The sequence below is a fragment of the Eumetopias jubatus genome, unplaced genomic scaffold (genome assembly GCF_037043125.1).
Source record: "Eumetopias jubatus isolate StellerSeaLion01/CBP00866 unplaced genomic scaffold, mEumJub1_p1.0 scaffold_13, whole genome shotgun sequence".
NCBI lineage: Eukaryota > Metazoa > Chordata > Mammalia > Carnivora > Otariidae > Eumetopias > Eumetopias jubatus.
Genome location: NW_028274819.1, coordinates 54,997,252 through 55,017,020, shown reverse-complemented (window position 1 = coordinate 55,017,020; position 19,769 = coordinate 54,997,252). Strand labels below are relative to the sequence as shown.

General features: G+C 48.3%; 1 protein-coding gene across 10 annotated transcripts in view; it reads left to right on the top strand.

Moving 5' to 3' along the window:
* FAM168A (family with sequence similarity 168 member A) overlaps positions 1–18,596 on the top strand; it is a 186,957-nt gene extending 168,361 nt beyond the window's left edge. For 6 of the 10 annotated variants that reach the window (XM_028115755.2, XM_028115754.2, XM_028115753.2 and 3 more), the window contains 5 exons: positions 744–869; positions 8,660–8,802; positions 10,307–10,481; positions 11,783–11,913; positions 12,610–18,321. In XM_028115755.2, coding sequence (XP_027971556.1) covers positions 744–869; positions 8,660–8,802; positions 10,307–10,481; positions 11,783–11,895 — 557 coding nt within the window. In that variant the 3' untranslated portion in view covers positions 11,896–11,913; positions 12,610–18,321. Of the gene's footprint in view, positions 1–743; positions 870–8,659; positions 8,803–10,306; positions 10,482–11,782; positions 11,914–12,609 lie in introns of all 10 variants that reach the window. The other 4 variants (XR_003611223.2, XR_015766657.1, XR_003611224.2 and 1 more) reach the window with 4 other exon arrangements.
* The last annotated feature ends 1,173 nt before the right edge of the window (positions 18,597–19,769 follow it).

Below are 19,769 nucleotides of genomic sequence, written 5' to 3'. Positions count from 1 at the left end.
ATTTTACACCTGCCCCAAGTTTGACGTAGAATTTCTTAATGGCCCAGCAGATCCTCTAATTCATGAGGGGACATCTCAAGTGGGGCAGCAGCAGCACCTCCCCAGGAGCTATAAAAGGGGTGTGTAGGAGGTTTATCTGTCTGGCCCTAGCTGGGTGTACAGGAGGAGGAGTGGGAAGTGCCCCACTGGACAACCTGTGCCTTCTGAGCTGCCAAAACTCAGTCCCTTCAGAAGAGATGACAGTCCAGCAACGTTCATGTCACGTGGTAACTCTCTTGAGGTCTCTCTTTGAGAACAACTTATTAAATACCGCCCCCCAGGTGAGATTTCAGGCATAAAAAATGAGTACTCAGTTGATCTGGCCCAGTACACAGTCAGAGACTCCCAAGTTGCTGCATATTAATAAGAAAGCAGCTAAGTAATATCCCAGAGCCTTAGGCCAGAATGTCAGGCAGTAGGAGGTGGGATTCATAAGCATCTTCATGGTTTTTGGTAGTGGGTAGAAAATCCTGGCTCTCTTAGGGTAAGCTCAGATTTCCTTGGTTTCAGATCATTTGGAAGCTCACTTCAGCACTCCTCCCAACCCACTCACCCATCTCAGAAAGGCTGAACCATCCTGTGTGTCTGAACAGGGCCCCTTGGGTTATATGTTTCCATCCAGCACAAGACCCTTGCTTTGTGTCTGTGATTGTGGTGCCCACTTCTTATTTCTGCCTAATGCCATTCTTGTGTCTTCCCTTAAGCAACTCTGCTGATGAAACAGGCCTGGCCACAGAACTCGTCTTCCTGTGGTACTGAAGGCACCTTCCACCTCCCAGTGGACACCGGGACCGAGAACCGAACTTACCAAGCATCCTCTGCGGCTTTCAGTAAATACAGCCTGTCTCCTCCTTTCCTTGTTCCCCTTGGTTGGGACTGATTTGTCTCTTAGGAAGAAAGGAAAGGGAACTTTTTTTTTTTTTTAGATTTCTATTTTATTTTTTTTCTTCTTTAAATTTTTTGTTATGTTAATCACCATACATTACATCATTCGTTTTTGATGTAGCGTTCCATGATTCATTGTGCATAACACCTAGTGCTCCACGCAGAACATGCCCTCATGCCCTCTTTAATACCCATCACCAGGCTAACCCATCCCCCCACCCCCCTCCCCTCTAGAACCCTCAGTTTGTTTTTCAGAGTCCATCGTCTCTCATGGTTCGTCTCCCCCTCCGATTTATTCTCCTTCATTCTTCCCTTCCTGCTATCTTCTTCTTTTTTTTCTTAACATATATTGCATTATTTGTTTCAGAGGTACAGATCTGTGATTCAACAGTCTTGCACAATTCACAGTGCTCACCATAGCGCATACCCTCCCCGCTGTCTATCACCCAGCCACCCCATCCCTCCCACCCCCCCACCACTCCAGCAGTCCTCAGTTTGTTTCCTGAGATTAAGAATTCCTCATATCAGTGAGGTCATATGATACATGTCTTTCTCTGATTGACTTATTTCACTCAGCATAACACCCTCCAGTTCCATCCACGTCGTTGCAAATGGCAAGATCTCATTCCTTTTGATGGCTGCATAATATTCCATTGTGTATATATACCACATCTTCTTTATCCATTCATCTGTCGATGGACATCTTGGCTCTTTCCACAGTTTGGCTGTTGTGGACATTGCTGCTATAAACATTGGGGTGCACGTATCCCTTTGGATCCCTACATTTGTATCTTTGTGGTAAATACCCAGTAGTGCAATTACTGGATCGTATGGTAGCTCTATTTTCAACTTTTTGAGGAACCTCCATACTGTTTTCCGGAGTGGTTGCACCAGCTTGCATTCCCACCAACAGTGTAGGAGGGTTCCCCGGAAAGGGAACTTTTACAACTGACATTATAAGACACTGGTTTTTTGTTTTTTAATTTTATTATGTTATGTTAATCACCATACATTACATCATTAGTTTTTGATGTAGTGTTCCATGATTCATTGTTTGCGTATAACACCCAGTGCTCCATTCAATATGTGCCCTCTTTAATACCCATCACCAGGTTAATCCATCCCCCCACTCCCCTCCCCTCTAGAACCCCCAGCTTGTTTCTCAGAGTCCATAGTCTGTCGTAGTTCGTATAAGACACTGTTTTAAGAGGTTCTCCTACTCCCACAAAAAATTGACCTTCCTCATCCAGAAAAGGTCATCCTCTTTGATCATGTACCCAGCTTTGGGGAGACACAAAGCAGTGAGGGAGGGGGGAGGAAGTATGCACCTGGCCAGCAAGTGTGATTAGGAAAAGCTGGTACTGCATTTCAAGGGAAAGAACAGAGGGCACCCTTTGAAGGCCAGTGGACCCTGGGACAGCGAAGACTCCTCCAGCTAGCACAGGGTTTCTCAGCCTTGCCACTATGGACATCTGGACCAGATAATGCTTTGTTGTGGGGGGCTAACTTGTGCATTGTAGGATGCTTAGCAGAATCCCTGGCCTCAGCTCCCTGGATGCCAGCAAACCCTCATTATGGCAACTAAAAATATCTCTAAACATTTCTAAAGATCTCCTTGGGGAGGCAGAATTGCCCTCCACATGAGAAACACTCCCCTAGTGGAAGCTACACCGTGGGAGCAAGGTGTGTACGTGGAGTCCTCAGGGAAGACAGAAACCATCTGTCCAGTCAGATTGCTTACATTCATCTTGAGGTTCAGCAGGGTGACTAATGGTTTCACCTTTACACCTGATTTTTAATACAAGAATGCTCCCCTGGGTAAAATGAGGACCGGTGTTTAGAAATTACTGAGTGGCACTTGGACTCCATAAGAAGACTTTGTGCCTCGTTGGAGCTGTCCAAGAGAGGAGTGGCTGGCTTTGGATGGGGGTGGGGGTGGTGCTTATTTCTTAAATTGTACCAGCAGGGGCTTGACGTACCCTTGGAGGGATGCTGCAGTCTAAGCCTGATAGTCTGTGGTTCAGTAAATTATTAGTCTATTAAATAGATTAGAAGAAAATGCTGCATTTTTTTCTTTTCTTTAAAATACCCATGTTATTTTCTCTTTAGTTACCATTGCCCCTAGATGTTAACATCAACTTACATTTAAACAACATAACTCTCACCTGTTAGAGGATTTGCTTTCATAATCACCCTCTCATTTAATCTACACTAGAGTCCTATTATTATGGTGGATTTTCATTCAAGTTTGAAAGCTGAGGCTCAGAAAAGTAATGTGGCCAGTGCCATCCAAATAGCAAGCAGCACAACTAAAACACGATGATATCACTTAGGTTAAATTTGAGGTTAAATTTACTGACCTTTTTCATGAGATTAATTTTATTTGTTCAGAGAGGGATGGCAGTAGTAAGGCGTTTTTCCAGGTACCTCAGGTGGAATTGAATGAACATATAGGTAAACAGGCTTATACATACATATTTTCTCTTAAATCCACACATATGGTCATAGATGCATATAGACACACCTACTCTAGTGGAACAGAAAGAGGCCTGGAACGGAAACCAAAAGAGTTGGATTCTAGACGTGGTTCTGTGTAACCTTGGATAATTTATGTCCGTGGTTTGGACCTAGGTTTTTCCAACTGTAAAATGGAGAGGCAGAATTAGGTCATCTTTAAGTTTCTCTCTAGCTTTTAGACTCCTGATTCTGTCACCTTGATGCTGTGTACACAATACCCACCACCCCAGCAGGGACCTCCTTTCTAGCTGCCCTGCCCATGTTGACCGATGGGCCTTCACTCCCATATCCCCAGGGCACTCATTCCCTCCACAGGCAACCCCTTCTACGGTGAGAATGTCTGAATAATAGGCTTTGCCTTCCCATGTGCGGAAATCTTCCTGAAGCCCCATTGAAATGTCCAGCAGCTCCTCCCACTGTCCTCTCACAGGCTGTCACATTTCCTGGAAAGGGCCAGAATGCACCCGTTCTCCTTTAAGCAAGTCCTGTGTGAACCTGTGCAATTGGAAAATAGAAGTGGGCTTGACTGACCCTCCCGCATTCACCAGGGTTCCTCCCAGCACACGGATTTTGTGGCTTCTAATGCCACAGAAAATTCAGGGTACTTTGACAGATTCAATTTTACTAACACTTGCTTAAGCCTATTTGTAATTAGGTCTCCCTACTTATCCCCACTCTCTTGTTCGGCTACCAACAAGGAGACTTGGCGGGTCAAGGCAAGACTCAGACATAGAGCTTTGTTCAGACATGTAAATCTGATGGTCAATAAACCGATTAGTCTAAAAGGCATCCTTGATGTGAGGATCAATGCCTTTAAGGTGGTAGGGGCTCTCCAACTGAAAAAGATTTATGATAGTACAGAAAGATTGAAGGGAGGGCTGAAATGGTTTTATCTCACTAATGTACATACTTTATTTATTATCCTGTTTGATGGAGCCTAAAATTATATTTAGGAACCTGAGAGAAAGAATGGGGCCTCATAAAGCCTCTTTTATAAGGCAGAGCAGGGACTTCTAGTGATCTAATTCCTTTTTTTTTTTTCCCCTGTCATGATACTGCCTTTAGTAAAATAAGGACACAAAGGCCAATATGTCAAATGTCCAAGATCGGACTGCAGAGACCTATAACTCAGAAAGGAGCCCTGCCCAGGGCATGGTAAACCCTAAACTCTGAGTTCAGCTCTGCACTGATTTGCTGTGCAGTTTTGGGAAGGTCGCTGCTCCCATCTTAGCTCCAGGTTCTTCATTTGACACGTAGAGAGTTGAATGCAAGTCTCTAATGTCCTTGAGGCATAGCATTCCCAAGTCCTAATTCTGTAACCTTCAGACTTAGGTAGAAATCCATTCACAAGTGCCAGGCCTCCACTGAGGGAGCTGAGTCTGAGTTCATGTGAGCAAAATCAGTGAGTTTTTTTGCATCCAGCCTAACAGCTTCTTTTACTTAAATGCAGAGTAATAAATCCTAAAATATTGTGTTACCCAAGGTAGCCCAGGCTCCAGCCCCGGGGGAATTTCTAATCCTCAGTTGTATGGACAGGACCACCAAATCAGTTATAGAAAGTCCTCTGCAATGATTTTCTCATGAAAGTCTCACTGAAATACTCAGAGACTTAGAACACCAGCACTAGAATGGTCTGCTGATATTGTCAAGTCCAAATGAGGGTATTCCTTGAGAGAAGAATTGACCTGACTCACGGACAGAGCCCAGGCTGGGGGCCCAGGCAGTTTCTGCAGCCTCCTCACCCAGATGGAGACCTTAAGAACCACTGTAGTTGGAGGAAGGAGCACTGAATTCTGAGTCCTGGGCGAGCAGTTGCGCTCTCTCAGCCATCTATTCGTCATCTCATCTGTGAAACGTTTGTGTTGGGCTTAATGATCCCTAAGGTCTCCTTTAGTTCTGCAGTTCTACTTCTCCCTTCTCAAACTGTCCGGACAAACGAGCAGGGCCTTCTTCTGCAGCATTGTCTTTTTGCCTGCCAAGGGCATTTTGGCTGCTGATTTGTATTCTGAGTATGTGTGTATCTCATTTTGTAACATGAAGAAAGGGAAACATTCTCCGACAAAGTTATTCTTAGATATGGAAACCAAATTCTCCTGCAGACTCTTGGAGCTTTTTGATTTTCCTCAGAGAGGGAACCTCAACACTTTGTAAGATGGTTGTCCTTGCGGCATAGAGGGGTAGTGCAGGCTTCCCCTGGGGATAAGAACTCCACAGAGCACATTCTTGGGGAGCATAAGGGAAAGATGCCAGCATCGTTGGCTTGTTAACTTTAAAGAATTTTAAAGTCATGGTGTTTTAAACCATATGGTTTTAGAATCTTAGAATCCTGGAGTCTGTGTTCCAGTTTGGATCGCACCATGGAAGTCATAGCTTAACCTCTCTACTGTAGTCTTGCAGACCAGTCTCTGCTTGCACATCCCCAGGACAGGAAGCTTACTATTTCTCTACACAGTGAGAGAGAGAAAAGAGTAATAGCTCACTTTTATGAAGTGCTTTTAATGTGTCAGGAGCTATTCTCAGGTCTTTGCAATTATTAATGTGTTGTTATCAGAGTAACCCTATGAAGTAGGTACTGTTGTTATCCCCATTTTACAGATGATGAGACTGCTGTAGTCTGTAGCTACTAAATAGCAGGGCTGGGGTTCGGACCCAGGCGGTCATTCTGGCTCCAGACTACTCATAACAATTACACTGTGCTGTGTAACTTTCAGAGCAAGCTTCTTAGGATTCAGGGGGTGTCCTGCCCTTCTGCATAGAAAAGAGATGCTCTCCACTCTAGCAGGACTCCTCATACCTTATTTTATTCCTCAAATCAGGAGTCAGCAAGCTTTCCCTAGAGAGGGCCAAATAATAAGTTCTGTAGGTTTCTCGGGCCATATGGTGTCTGTCATAACTACCATTGTAGCAAGAAAGCAGCCGTAGTTGATAAGTAAATGAATGGGCATGGCCATGTTACAGTAAAACTTTATTTCCCAAAATAAGCTGCGATAACAAAAAAAAAATTAGAGTTTGTATGTTTTATTTGTTTGTTTGTTTACTTTTAGTAATCTGTACACCCAGTGTGAGGCTCAAACCCACGACCCTGAGATCAAGAGTCACAGACTCTTCCAGCTGCACCAGCCAGGCCCCCTGTAGTTTGTGTGCTTTAAATGTTAATAGCATGAATAAAAGATTTGGTAATAAATAAATTTGGAAATAGTCTCCTGCATATCCCTGTCTTGGAGATTCATAGTTCATCCTGTCATTTAAAACTTCTCAGGGTCATGGAATAAAAAACAAACTATTCATCTCTATTCTACATTGCTGCTACTCTTCTTTTTGTTTGTTTTTTTAAATGATTACAATCCTTCAGAATTATATAGTCCATTGTACAGGTTTGGGACATGCCCATTTTGAGAGCCCCCTTTGTTTTACAGATAGATTGTGCCCCCAAGGTGAAGGAGCCCTCAGATGGCTCCTTTTAGATGTCATAAACCTAGACTTCCTGTCTTCCCCCACAGTAGCTGCTTCACCTGCTCTAACCTGTTATCTGTATCCTGTTAGCACCACAGTCTAGAAACTTGGAGGAATCTGCTCCATACTTCTCTCTCAGCTGGCTCGTACCTCCGCGTCTAGTTTCTAGTTCTTCACGATGCTGCCTTCTCATGCATGTATTCTTTCCACTCCATCCTCATCGCTACTTATTTCCCAAGCATATTTGACCATAAAACCAGTTTCCCATGGAACAAACTGGTTCTGAAAGGGGGAAGAGTAAATGGCATGATTCCAGGGAAGAGGGCAGGACAACTTTTGTGACGATCAAGTAGCAGCTCTCCCGTCCTAGTGAGTACCTCCACGGGCAGGGGGATGCCAGGTCAGTGCCGGGGACTGAGAAAGATTCGTGACCTTATGGCAGCTTGCTTTTACTTAGGGTTAAGGTAAAGAGACTCAGGATCTTTAGAAAAAGGGGATTTTAGTTCAGGAAGAGATCTTCATTCTTAGCCTTCTCTTTTAACAGAATAGGAAACTAAGGCCCAGAGACTTGGCAATAGTCACCGCAGATTGGAAGAAAGCCTGAACTGAAGCCTAGATCTGTTCTCTTCCAATAAAGCACCCCTCTCCGCTCTGCCCCCCAGCCCCTTATTGCAGAATCAGCACCATGTCGCTGACAAAGTCCTTGGTGAGCATCCCGTAGGTAAAAGAGCTGAGTTGAGGCCTGGAGAAGCTCAGTCAGAATGAGCCGGAATGAGAAGCACAGGGAAGAAGCTCCAGCAACACCCCATTGGAAAGCAGAAGCCAAGGTTTCCTGGCACTGGCACTTCAACTCAGACAGAAGTTGTTTCTGAAAACACTTGCCCTTTCTGAGACCTTTGTATAGAGTAAGAGAGTTGGGGGTCACTTGATAATCACCTGGTTTCCATAGAATCATTTCATTTTGTGTTCTAGAAGTACATAGTCTTGTTCCTGAGTGATTTATGTTTCAGGTTTTTCCTGCAGACATAGGATCTGATTCTATTTTCCAGAAGATTCAAAGGCAGCACACTTTGATTGGATGGCTGATTGTGAACTCCCTGGGGCCGGGTTCCAGGTTGATGTGAATTTTTGTGACCCCTGACTTCAGGCCTTCAGGCCACAGTGGTCCTTCCCTGAGCCCCAGGAGTGGAAGAAAGTCTGGCTCTGTAGAGCAGTTTTTTAGCATCAAAGGAGATGAGGATCTCTGAATGTTTTCTATGGGCTTTTGGCCTTAAAATTTGTCAGGAGAACATGGTAGAAGTCCAAAAAGAGAGATACAAGGAGAAAAAGGGGGGAAAACAGAAGAGAACCAGCAGCGGAAGATGCCCTGGGCCGCTGAGGGAGGAGACAGAAAGCAGGAAGACGGAGCGCCGTAGAGAGCGGGCAGGCACACGTGCCCGTCTCCGGGTACACAGAATCCCAGACTGTCCGAGCTGCAGGGTCCCTTAAGAGATCATCGGGTTCCGGCCTCTTATTTTATAGATCATACCCCAGAGAACCAGAGATAAAAGATGCCAGAATTACTTATGCAGCCCTGTGCACCAGGACTGAGGGAGCTGCCTCTGGGCCAGGGCTCTCTGGGTGGAGCCCTGTTCTCTGTTCTCATCTGTGTTTCCAGCCTGCAATCAGCCCCTCCTTGTCTGGGGAGTCGTGACTGGGACCTGCTGCCTTCCAACAGTGCTGTTCTGTCAACTAATTGGAAGTCTCTCTCATTGCCTTGGTACAGGATATACTGCGGGGACACCATACAAGGTCCCACCGACCCAGAGTAATACTGCTCCGCCCCCCTACTCCCCATCACCCAACCCCTATCAGACGGCCATGTATCCAATCAGAAGTGCCTACCCCCAGCAGAATCTGTATGCCCAGGTAGGTGCACGTGGAAGCCTGGGCCCACCTCTGCTGCAGGCAAAGGAGCCACCGCCCTAGGTGGGGTGGGGTTGGGTGAGAAAGAGAGGGAAGGCAAGTTTTGGCTCTGACCAGTTGTCACTGTTGTATCATGGAAACAATAGCCCTGTAGTCCACACACACCCTCACCCCATCTCAGCTCCTGGAGGGGTGATGCATGAAGTCATTTAGATTAACAGAGCCTAGAATGTCAAGAGTAGCAAGAGTCCCTGGAGATCATCTAGCTCAATTCCTTTTTATACAGGTGGGGAAGCTGAGACCCAGAGAGGAGAGTGACTTGTCCAAGGTCACACAGGGAGCTATTGGTTGAGTCAGGATGAGACCCAGTGTATCTGGGCTTCTCCCTAACCCCCACATCTGCCCTTCCTTGATAAAGTCCGTGAGCTAACCAGGGAGGAGGTAGGGGCTCAGGCTCTGTTACCAGTTCACTGTGTGATCTTGGGTAAGTTATTCTCTCTCTCTGTGCCGTAGCATCCCCACCTGGGCTCCTTCAGCTAGAGAGCGTGTGCACTCTGAGGGGATGGCTGTGACGGACTAGACGAGGCTCCAGCATGCACATGGCACATTTTTCTGGGGTGACAATTCTATGTGAGGTTTACTTAAGTAGTGAGGAGAACACACTGTAGATTGGAATGTGAAACTTTTAAAAGATAAAACAATAGGCTTGAGGTGGATTTTTCTTGTTTGTGGTAAGCTGCTTTGCACTATGTTCTCAGACCTCTGGGATTATAAACCCATATTCTGAGGCTCCTGTCAGTAGTTAGTAGAGGCGTTTGAGAAGTTCTGGATTAAGATGATCCAGGGGCCTGTGTCTGTGCCCCACAAAGGTCAGCAGGCCTGTGGGCTGTGGCAACAGGAAGCAACCATGTGATCTAGGCAGTGGGAAGTCACCTTAGACCTCTGTCTCCATCCTTACCTCTTTGCCTAAGAGAAATAGTAAGAGACATCTGAGGAAATGCTCTGCATTTGTGACAGTTTCCAATAGGCAAATGGCAGTACTCACACTAATGTGACCGTCCCACTAGTAATGCTTCATGTGCATGCACACAGTGGTCTGGATGCACCAGCCGCGTTCATATCTTTTCCTTCACTGACCCTGGTCCCTGCCTTTACGTTTTAGGCGGCTTGCAGAAGCACACTGCCATAAGATACAAACATTTTAAAATGTTAAAATCAGGGCTGTTACCCCATTAGATCATCATAGCAGCCCCAGGAGCAAGGCAGGATAGGGTTGGAGCCTTATTTTTCATGCCAGAAGCTGAACCCGATACTGAACTGTCCACAGTCATGTAGTCGGACAGACGCAGAGTCCCCGCTGGGGCCCAGACCTTGAGTCCCTGGGCCCATGCTCCTCTGAGCCCATCCCACAGGCTCTGGGAGGAACAGGCTCCCCTCCCTTCTTCTCTCTCCGTATCCTACCCTGCGTCTCCAAGAGCCTGTCTGACCTCAGCCTTTTTTCGCCCAGGGAGCCTACTACACACAGCCGGTGTACGCTGCCCAGCCCCACGTCATCCACCACACCACGGTTGTCCAGCCCAACAGCATTCCCTCTGCCATCTACCCGGCGCCTGTTGCTGCCCCCAGGACCAATGGTGTGGCCATGGGCATGGTGGCCGGCACCACCATGGCAATGTCAGCAGGTGAGGGCAGGATCTGTGTCAGTGTCCATCCCCCTTCTCCAGAAACTCATGACAGGCTGGAGAATACCGTCGTGGAATCGAGCGTAGCATAGCATGAGAAATTCTGTGCCGGGGGGTTCTGGGAACCCTGTCCACAGGGATGAGGAAGATTTCACCGAGAAGGACATCTTGAGTTAGGTCTTAAAGGGGGAACAAAAGCTAACCAGAGGGATGAAAGAGGGAAGAGCAGTCCAGGTGGAAAGAACATGAGCATGGCACGTTCACGGAATGGAAATGGTCCAAGGCCCTTAGAAAATAGGGGCATGGAGTTGGAAGGGCGGCTGGAGGAGTCAGCAAGGCTAAAGTGGAGAGGCCCAAATACCTTTAGGTAACGGGGAACTGGCAAAGGGGTATAAGCAGAGGAGAGATGGGTTTGGTTTAAACATTCTCTGGCTGCAGGGCGGAGGCATGGTTAGACGGGAGAGGCTGGAAGCAGGTAGATCAGTGGGGAGGCTGTAGTTTAGAGGAAGGACGATGGTACTAGGAGTCCGGATCTAGAAAGGAGGGCGTGAGGCAATGTTATTTAGCAGGCAGGAGCTCAAGACCCTGTCCAGTAATTACTTGTAAGACATGGAGGACCCCTTCTCCATTTCTGGCTTATTCTAAAAATCACACCAGAGCCCTGTCCATCTGGAATCTTGAGGATTGGAGTGGAGACACCACAGGAATAGCAGGGAAGGGAAGTCTCTGGATGCGCTGACATTCAAAAGAAGAGCATGAGATGGCAAGAGGGCTACAAATAACCTTTAGAAGACCCAGCTTTTACAGAATCATTTGAGGGAAGAGAGTACAAGGGGTCTAGTGGGTGGGGGGCGAGAGTTGGGATTTTATTCTGCCCCTAATGTAAGGGGTTGTTGAGGCCTCATTCCCCAGATCAGGTCAGTAAGCTCTCAGTGATCTGCTTGGTGTCAGCCTTGTTGTTCTGGTCCTGGGGACCAGTTACTGATAGATCAGAGCCCTGCCTTTAGGAACAGCCGGGCTAGGGTAAGTACAACCATACAGACCAACAGTGTCCACTTGGTAGAGTAGGAGGAGCATACAAAGAGGAGTAAAAGTGAGTGCCTCTGTCCTGGAGCATCAGCAAAACTTTCCCTACGGAGATGAAGCCTGGCAAGGTGGGAGGGGCAGGCAGTTCATGAGCAGGTGGGGAGGTGGGGGGCCCAGATTGAGGAGCAGCTGTGTGAAAGGCCATGGCTTCATCCTCCTCATCCCAGTGCCCTGGGACGGCCTCATTGGATTTACTCTTCTCTCTGGATGCTCAGGTACCCTGCTGACCGCACCCCAGCACACCGCGATCGGGGCACACCCTGTCTCCATGCCAACATACAGGGCCCAAGGGACCCCCGCGTACAGCTATGTGCCCCCGCACTGGTAAAGCCTGCAGCCCATCCAAGTGAGTGGGGCCCGGGCTGGGAGAGGTAGGAGGATGGCCGGATACCAGGACTGCCCCTAGCAAAGCCCCTGGCCTGGTCTGCAGCACAAGTGTCAGCAGGGGCCAGTGTCCGTCACCAGCTGCTTTCCTGCTCCAAGTTCAGTAATAGCACTCTTAAGGACAGCTGTGACTTTACATATATTCTAGGTACTTTACATGTGTTCTCTCATAATCCTTATTATGGTAGCCCTGTGAAATGAGGATTATTAGCTCTATTTTACAGATAAATACAAAGTTCAACATCACTTAACCAGTAGGACTCCAGTCCTCTAGTACTGAATTCTGTGCTCTTCACCTACAGCCTTCAGCCTTCCTTTAGCTCTGGGCCTCATTCTTCAAATGAATTCTTACCTTAATCAGATGAAGACTTTGGGCCACTGCCCCCCGCACCCCTGCAGCTCCCAAGGCAGAGTCAGTGAACCGCAGGGCTCCAGGGATGTCACTGTTGAATTCTCTGCCTTCCCTTCTGATCTCCCCTGCCCTCCACCTCCTCCAGGAGCTCTTGGCACTGGACGGGAGGCAGGCAGCTCCACCAGGAAGGCCCAGAGGGCCCCTTGTAGGGCTCCCATGGGGAGGGGAGGGGAGGGGATCTGGTGGCTTCCTGAAGTGGCCTCAGGAATATCATTGTCGCTAATGGCTCTCCCCTTCCTTCCTCAGATCTGGAGTCACACATTGTATGCAACTACTCAAGTCTTACACAGGTGCTGGAGCAGTCCCCTAGCAGCACCACCTCTATTTGCAAGAAGAGACAACAGAAGTGCAAGGGTCACTTTATGCATCTTTAACGGTTTTGGTTTTTATTTTTGGTTTTTGTAAAAGCTGCTTTTTCTAATCTCCTGCCTCTCCCCACTGTCCCCTTCTTAGCCGCTACCCTTCCAGCTCTGTCCCCTCCTTCTGACCAGGCACATCCTCTCTGCTCTTCTTCTCTCCTTCCCCAAGCATCTGGTCCCCGGGGACCCCAGTCTAGTGGCAGGCAGAGAGGGGGGTTTATTGCAATGGTTCAGCTGAAGATGTGATTTCCTTTGAAGAGCATAACACATGTGGCCCTCGGGTCCAGGGTAGAAACTCAGAGCTGTCGAGCAAGTTACATCTCTGGGGGATTATTTCTTTATTTTTCCTAAGCAAGATTGGTTGGGGACATGACCATGTCCTGACACAAAGGAAAGTCTTCTGAGAACCATCGCAACAGACCAAGAACAGAATCACCTGATTAGGTGGGAGTGTTCATAGCAGCTTAATACTCCAGGTGAGAACCTGGGAAAACCAGATTCTTTCCTTGGGAGAACTTGAGGGAGGGTGGGGAGGAGGGAGGGCACTGTGGGAAGAAAGAGGGGAGAGGGGCTTGCCTGCTGGCTTTGGTTTGTAAGGTCTCTGGCCAAATTGTCTGGGCCTGGATCCTCTGATTTGCACAGTGTTGTTAACTGACCTGGCACTTCCTCAAAAGGTAATTTTGACCTCAGACCTGCCAAGCAGCTGCAGGGTGATGGTATCCCAGCCTCCCAAAGCCTTGGAAGGCCAGGTGCCCTATGTAATCCAAACCTTGGCCCCTGAGCCCAGTGGACCCACTCTGATAAGATGCTTCCTCCTGATTCGAGTGGGAACCTATGACATTTCTCTCCCTTCCCTCTGCCCTTCCCGGTGCCAGGGCTCACCAGTCTGTCCATGGGGCTCTTGGTTACCTTGTGCCATTCACGGCCGAAGTGAAGGAACCACATTCTAGGTGGGTGCTGGCAGCTCTGAAGGTCAGGATAGTGAAGGAAAAGCAATAGCAATAAACATTTCATAGACTCATGGAACTGAAGGGACCTTAGCAATCATCTCATCCATTCCCCTGTTTGATTGATGAGGAAGCTGAGGCCCAGAGAAGACAAAAGGACTTCCCTAGATCTAGCAGTAAATTAGCATTAAATGCAGCCTTCCTACCTAGGGGCATGTTATCCACAAAAATTTACCTAGGGATGGAGTAGCTTGGTTTTGTAAAAATTAAGTCAGCAGCACCCACACCTGGTGAACTCTGGAACAGTCTCTGGGCTTTGGTTTCTGCTCTTTTCCTCCATGGATTCCAAAGGAGGGGGTTGAAGCCGAGGTCACATGGGGGCAGATGGCAGGAACAGAAATTGCAAATGAGGAAATAGCATTTGGAAATTCTGTGAAGACATCTGGAACTTTCATTTTATACCGGACTCCAGCCCTAGAAGGAGCAAGTGGGCTGGCTAAGAAGGAGAATCTATGCTTTTAGGACAGTAGCCCCTCATCCTGAGACGAGAGGACAGGAATGAGGCCCAGGGGACAGGGGCCCTCCTGGGAGAAGAGGACCCCCCGAGTCAGGAATCGTGGCTGGCCTCAGCCAGGAGCCCACTGTCCCAGTGCTGTCCCCTGCACCCAGCTTCTGGCTGGGCCAGCAGCCCCTCTAGGGGTAGAGGGGTGCAGGAACATTTTACTGTACAAAATGGGATCATCGACAACATTTGGGACTTTTAAATAACCTTTTTGATTTTAAATTCACATATACTTGGATACACCCCTACCCCTACCTCCCATGTCTCCCTTAAAGCAGGAAAAAATCAGGAAACTTGAGCCAGAGGACCTCAGAGGCTGTCTGGCCATTCCCAGGAGGGCAGAGCCCATCAGCATCCAACTGAGAGCCAGGAGTTGGGGGACCCACCTTCTTGGCCTTCCGGGGAACTGCAGGACCAGTAAGGAGAACCCTAACTATTCTAAATGGTCTGTTCTAGGGTGCTGATGGGGTTTCTTTTTAAAACAACAGTTTTCCAGTGTTAATCCATTTTTTGCAAATACCTCCTCCTACTCTCTGGTTTTGTAAGGGTGGGTGAAGGTTGTTCTAGATTATGTCATATGTGTTTGGAAAATGCCAAAATAATACTAATGATAATAGGAAACCTTTGCATTTGTCAGGTGCTCCATAGATTCAGAGCGCTTCCCAGCCTTTAATTTACTAGCCCTGAGAGAGAGAGGCGGGGTCAGAGTTCTTGCACCCATCGAACAAGTGAGGAAACTGGTTCTAGAAGGAAAGGGAACTTGCCAATGTGAGCGGAATGCTAGTATCTTAATAGGCTTCTCTGAACCTTGCTGCCTCTAGGGGCTGGGTAGAACCACAGAGAGGGAGAGAGGAGACCTAGGAATGACCTTGTTACTTTTGTTCTTTCTATACCAGTAAGTAAAAACTAACATCTAGTACATCACAGTTCACAAAGCAGTTTCACATCCGTTCATCTGGCTTAACCCTGTGAAATAAGAGTATTCCTCCCATTTGATCCATGGGGACACGGTGACTTGGGACGGCAAAGGGACTTACTCATCAGCGGCAAAGTCGCCTGAATCCCAGTTTGTCCACTTTCCCTCCAGTGTGACTCCACACACAAGCTTGTGGACTGAAGCGTCTATACTCTGCACCCCTCTTTGCCCTAGAATGTAATTCCAGATCAGAGGCCCCGAGGCAAAAACAAGGTGCAGAAGGGCTATGGTCTGGAAGAGCCCAAGTCCAGCACCCCTTTTTCGGTATATGTGCTGGAGCCCCAGTTCTTCTGGCCTCCCCCTCTTGCTTTGACAGAGATCCACAAGCCTAGCCAAGCTTGGGGAGTCATCGCAAAGGGAACAAGTCCAGGAGAGCAGGGGTAGTAGTGTGCCTTGGGCAGAAGGAACATTCCCAGTAGGATCATAGGTGTCTCCTGGGCAGCATCCAAAGATACTGGGTGACCCAGTGGTAAAGCTGGACAGAAGGTCAGCCAGAAGGGCCTGGTCACTGTAGGAAGGCCAGCAAGCCAGAGAGGACGAGGGTTGTGCCCACAGGACATAGTGAGCTACAAAGCTGGCACCAGCATGCAAACACCTCTCCACTCCACTGCCTCCCCGCCCCCCCCACCCCAGTACCACAAGCTTGGTGGCCAGGGTTAGGGGCACAGGTGGTTCCAGGCAATAGTCAGCCCTCTTCGCTTCCCCAGTTTCTCCTTGACTCCCTCTCCTCAGTAGCCTAGGGCCCAGGAATCTGGTTCTGGAGTGCCCCCAAGTGGTCAGAACATAACTTTTTTGCCACTTTTTGAAAAAACTCAATCTTTTCCTGAGACAGGACAATTTGCTACAGCTCTTCTCTCTTGGCAGTAACCCTAAAGTGTATATCCCCTTAGCTAAATATTGAACAAGGCCACATACACCTATCCACAGTTTTTTTAATGTACAAAGTACTTTGACATTGATTGCCAAATCCTCACTTTATAGATGGAAAAAACTAAGTCTCAAAAGGCTTAGGAGACTTGGGGCACCTGGCTGGCTTGGTCAGTAAAGCATGTGACTCTTAATCTCGGGGTCATGAGTTCAAGCGCTATGTTGGGCCTACAGCTTATTTAAAAAAAAAAAAAAAGCTTAAGAGACTTGACAAAAGTCATACAATTAAGAGAAAGAGCCCAGATGTGAACTCTTCAAATCCTCTGCTCTTTCAGTTGGCATCTATCACCTGCTGGGTCTCCAGTGGCAGGCATGAAGAAGGGGTGAGCTATCTGTCTGCCCCAAACAGAGGAAGACTCCCAAGAGACCTGGGGAGCTCAGTCCTCCCAGCTGAGATTTTTATAACAGGTGGGCCCTGAGGACCCTGGCAGCATCAGGAGGATGAGAATTGGCAACAAAAAGACCTAACTTGAACAAAACACTTTGGGGTCATGATGCCTAGGACTGAAGCCAAATTCAAGGGCAGCCCCAGGTATCTGTTCATTGAAAGACCCGTGGCCCTGGAAAGCCTGCCCACTGTCTGCACCCAGTGAGTTGGCACTCCCAGGGGACCTGGTATGGCCCTGAATGGCCAAAAGCACATCTGACTTCAATGCCTGGGCTTGCTTTTCCCATGGATGAGAACCAGGACCAAAGAGTTCTTGCTGTATCCCAGCTCTTACCCCTGGCCACCCAAATTGTTCCAAGTTTGAGGTTTACCATCCCAGAGAGCTAGGGGGGCTCCTTTGGAGGGTTTGCTTTGTTCTGAGTGGCATTCAGAAATGAATCACATAGAGTATAAAAATAGGGCAGGCCCCTTGGTTGCCAAGCCTGGAGCCCTGCATATCAGAATCCTTGTCTCTGCTCCATGGCCAGAGAAGGAAGGCCTGGAGGGCATGGGTCTTGGTCTTTGTGTGGTCGTAGTTATATAGCACTTTGGCTGGATTAATCACTTAGATGTCACTGTGGCATTCCTCCGTTGCAGTTGAGTGAAGATACATGGAAGCTCTGCTTGTCCATCCTGTATTCTACATCACTACAGTATGCGGCCCCATCTGCTTGCCGAGCTTCAGAGAGGGGCAGATCAGGCAGCGGAGCGGGCTCCCAGCAGGTGCATAGCCCCAGGGGCAGCCAGGCCCCACCCAATAGCAGGATCACAGCAGAGGAAACCCAGCCAGGCTAACCATCAGATTCCATACCTGAGCCTCCGAGATCAGGCTCCCATGGGTACGTCAGGTTGACTACAGTCCTTTACCTGTGTTCCCCTCACCTAGAAAACTTGTTTCTGAAGTTACGTATTACATGGTTCCAGGGCCCAGCCTTCAAAATTCCTGCCTGGCAGGCCAGCTTCAACATTCCATAGCCAACCTTGCCTGAGCCAGACTTGGGCCCCATTCCCTCAGTTTCTCCAGTGGTGGTTTTCTATCTTGCATGCTGTTGAGTCCAGCCCAGTGGCCAAGTGAGGAACACGGGGGTTGGGACTGGCCGCCACAAAGCCAGAAAGGGAAACTAGAGCTCTTGTTTCCCGTGGCTGCATCCATAGTCCCTGGGCATTCATGTTGCGGTGGTGGGGCCCTGTACCCATCCCAGCTCCTGGTAAAGTGGGTACTCTCTTTCCTGAAGAGAACAGATATTAACAGCTTTGCAGATAAGTACCAGCCCATAGGAGTCAGATGGGTGAAATCCTCTTTGGGCCGGATCCCAGCAAGACCAGCAGCTCGAGGCTCTAGCCTTCCTCCTCATGCCTGTGAGTCAGGGAAAGAGTGGGAATGCCCACAGACCAATTCTCGGGTCAGCCAGATCATGTGGATCTGTGAGGGGACTCCAGCTCCTCCCTACCCAAGGGGAGGTAAGGCCAGGCCTCTAGCAACCTGGAAGTTGTCTATAATGACCTTTAAAGGCCCAAGGGTCTGTCCTCATCTCCTGACTAAAAGGCATTGCATCCCTATTTCATATCACATGACAGAGAAACCTGTTCTTGTGGCATGTAACATCCCTGTAAGAGCATTGTATATGATTTTGTATTTTTTAATTAATTTTAATCTACAGGTTGGAATCTAATTTTTAAATTTTATTGGAACTCACATTTTAAAGAAAAACATTTAAAATAATAATAATAATAAACCTTTGACCGGTGTCTTCCAAGTAGTTTGATCAAAGAACTTATAAGTGTTTTCAAAACAGCCTGGAGTGTAAAGATTGGAAAGTCCCATGGCCTCGCCTTGTGTGTATGAAGTGTAAATCTGGTTTTGTTTTGTTGTTTTGGATTCTTTTGGGTTTTTGTTTCATTTTATTTTGAAGATCAGATAGTGATCACTCTGAAAGATTGAAGCCAAGAATTTGTAACTATGATATTTACTGTAAGCTGTAGAACATTCAATAACTATTAAAAAAAAAAAAGTTTCCAAAAACTTTTTGGAAAAGTCCGGGGTGACCAGACTGGTGGTTCTTGGGGCAGGGAGACACAGACCACTGCTTAGGCCAGTGAATTCCCTGGGTTTCTTCCCAAGCTCATTCTGAACTTGTTTTCACCAGTCAGGTAACACCTATGGTGCATCTCCCCGCAGGCGTAGCAGGCCTTCCCTGGGATTCAGCTGAGGGGCCTGGGAAGTGGCCCTCAGCACCTGGATTAAGGTGGGTGATACATGAGCCCTCAGGGGCCACGAATGATGAGGGCTGCCGTCTGCCGAGGGCCTACCATGGGGCCAGCACTGTGCTTTATGTTGGGTTAACTCTCCTAATCCTCACAGCCCAATGGGAGGTGAGCCGGTCGAGAGGGTGCAGCTGGAGAGTAAGTAACTTGGCCAAGGGACTGTCACAGAATGACAGTCAAGGGAAGTCAGGTGGTCTCCATCCCAAGAGTCACATGCTGTCAGTTTCTATCCTGAATCTCTTCCTTCTCTCCCCTCTGGGCAAAGCAACTGCCCTAGTCCAAGCCCATGCTTTTCCTGGTCATTGTGGCCACCATGCTCTCCCAGCCTTTAAGTGTTCAACCTCCTCAACTGGAGAGAAAATGGAGGCCCCACTGACCTGGCCCACACTAGAGCTATAATTACAATTCAGGACTCCTAAACTCTCCTTTTCTGCCACCCCGTGCCCTGTGCCTTTGCAGCATGCCCCCCCAGTTTCCCCTCCTGTCCTCACCTGACAGGGAACTCATTCTCCCTCCCTTGCACAGTGGAAAGCTCTATCAGATGTTGGAGTGGAGGGCACCTCTGGCCAGACTTGGTCGGGCTGTGTCAATAGCAGTTTCTCCAGGGCAGGAAAGGGATTTTCCCCAGGGACTCAACCCCAGGTCACAGTGGTAGGACTGAGGGCCAGGAGCAGGCAGAGAGGTGGAGATCTGGGCCCCCATCCTCACTCGTCTGGTCCCTGGGGCGACAGGTGGAGTAAGGAGAGGTCAAACTCAGAACTCCCCTCAGCCCAGTGCCCCAGCTTGTCCTCCAGCTCCCAGGACTGCCAAGATTCAGAGGGGGCAAGCCTGGGAGGGGACAGGCCAGGAAAACTTCCAGATGAGTGTGGGGGCCCTGAAGGCTGCCAAGAGCATTGGATGTACCTCTACCTGATCCCTCAGCAACTCATCCCATCCTTTTGGG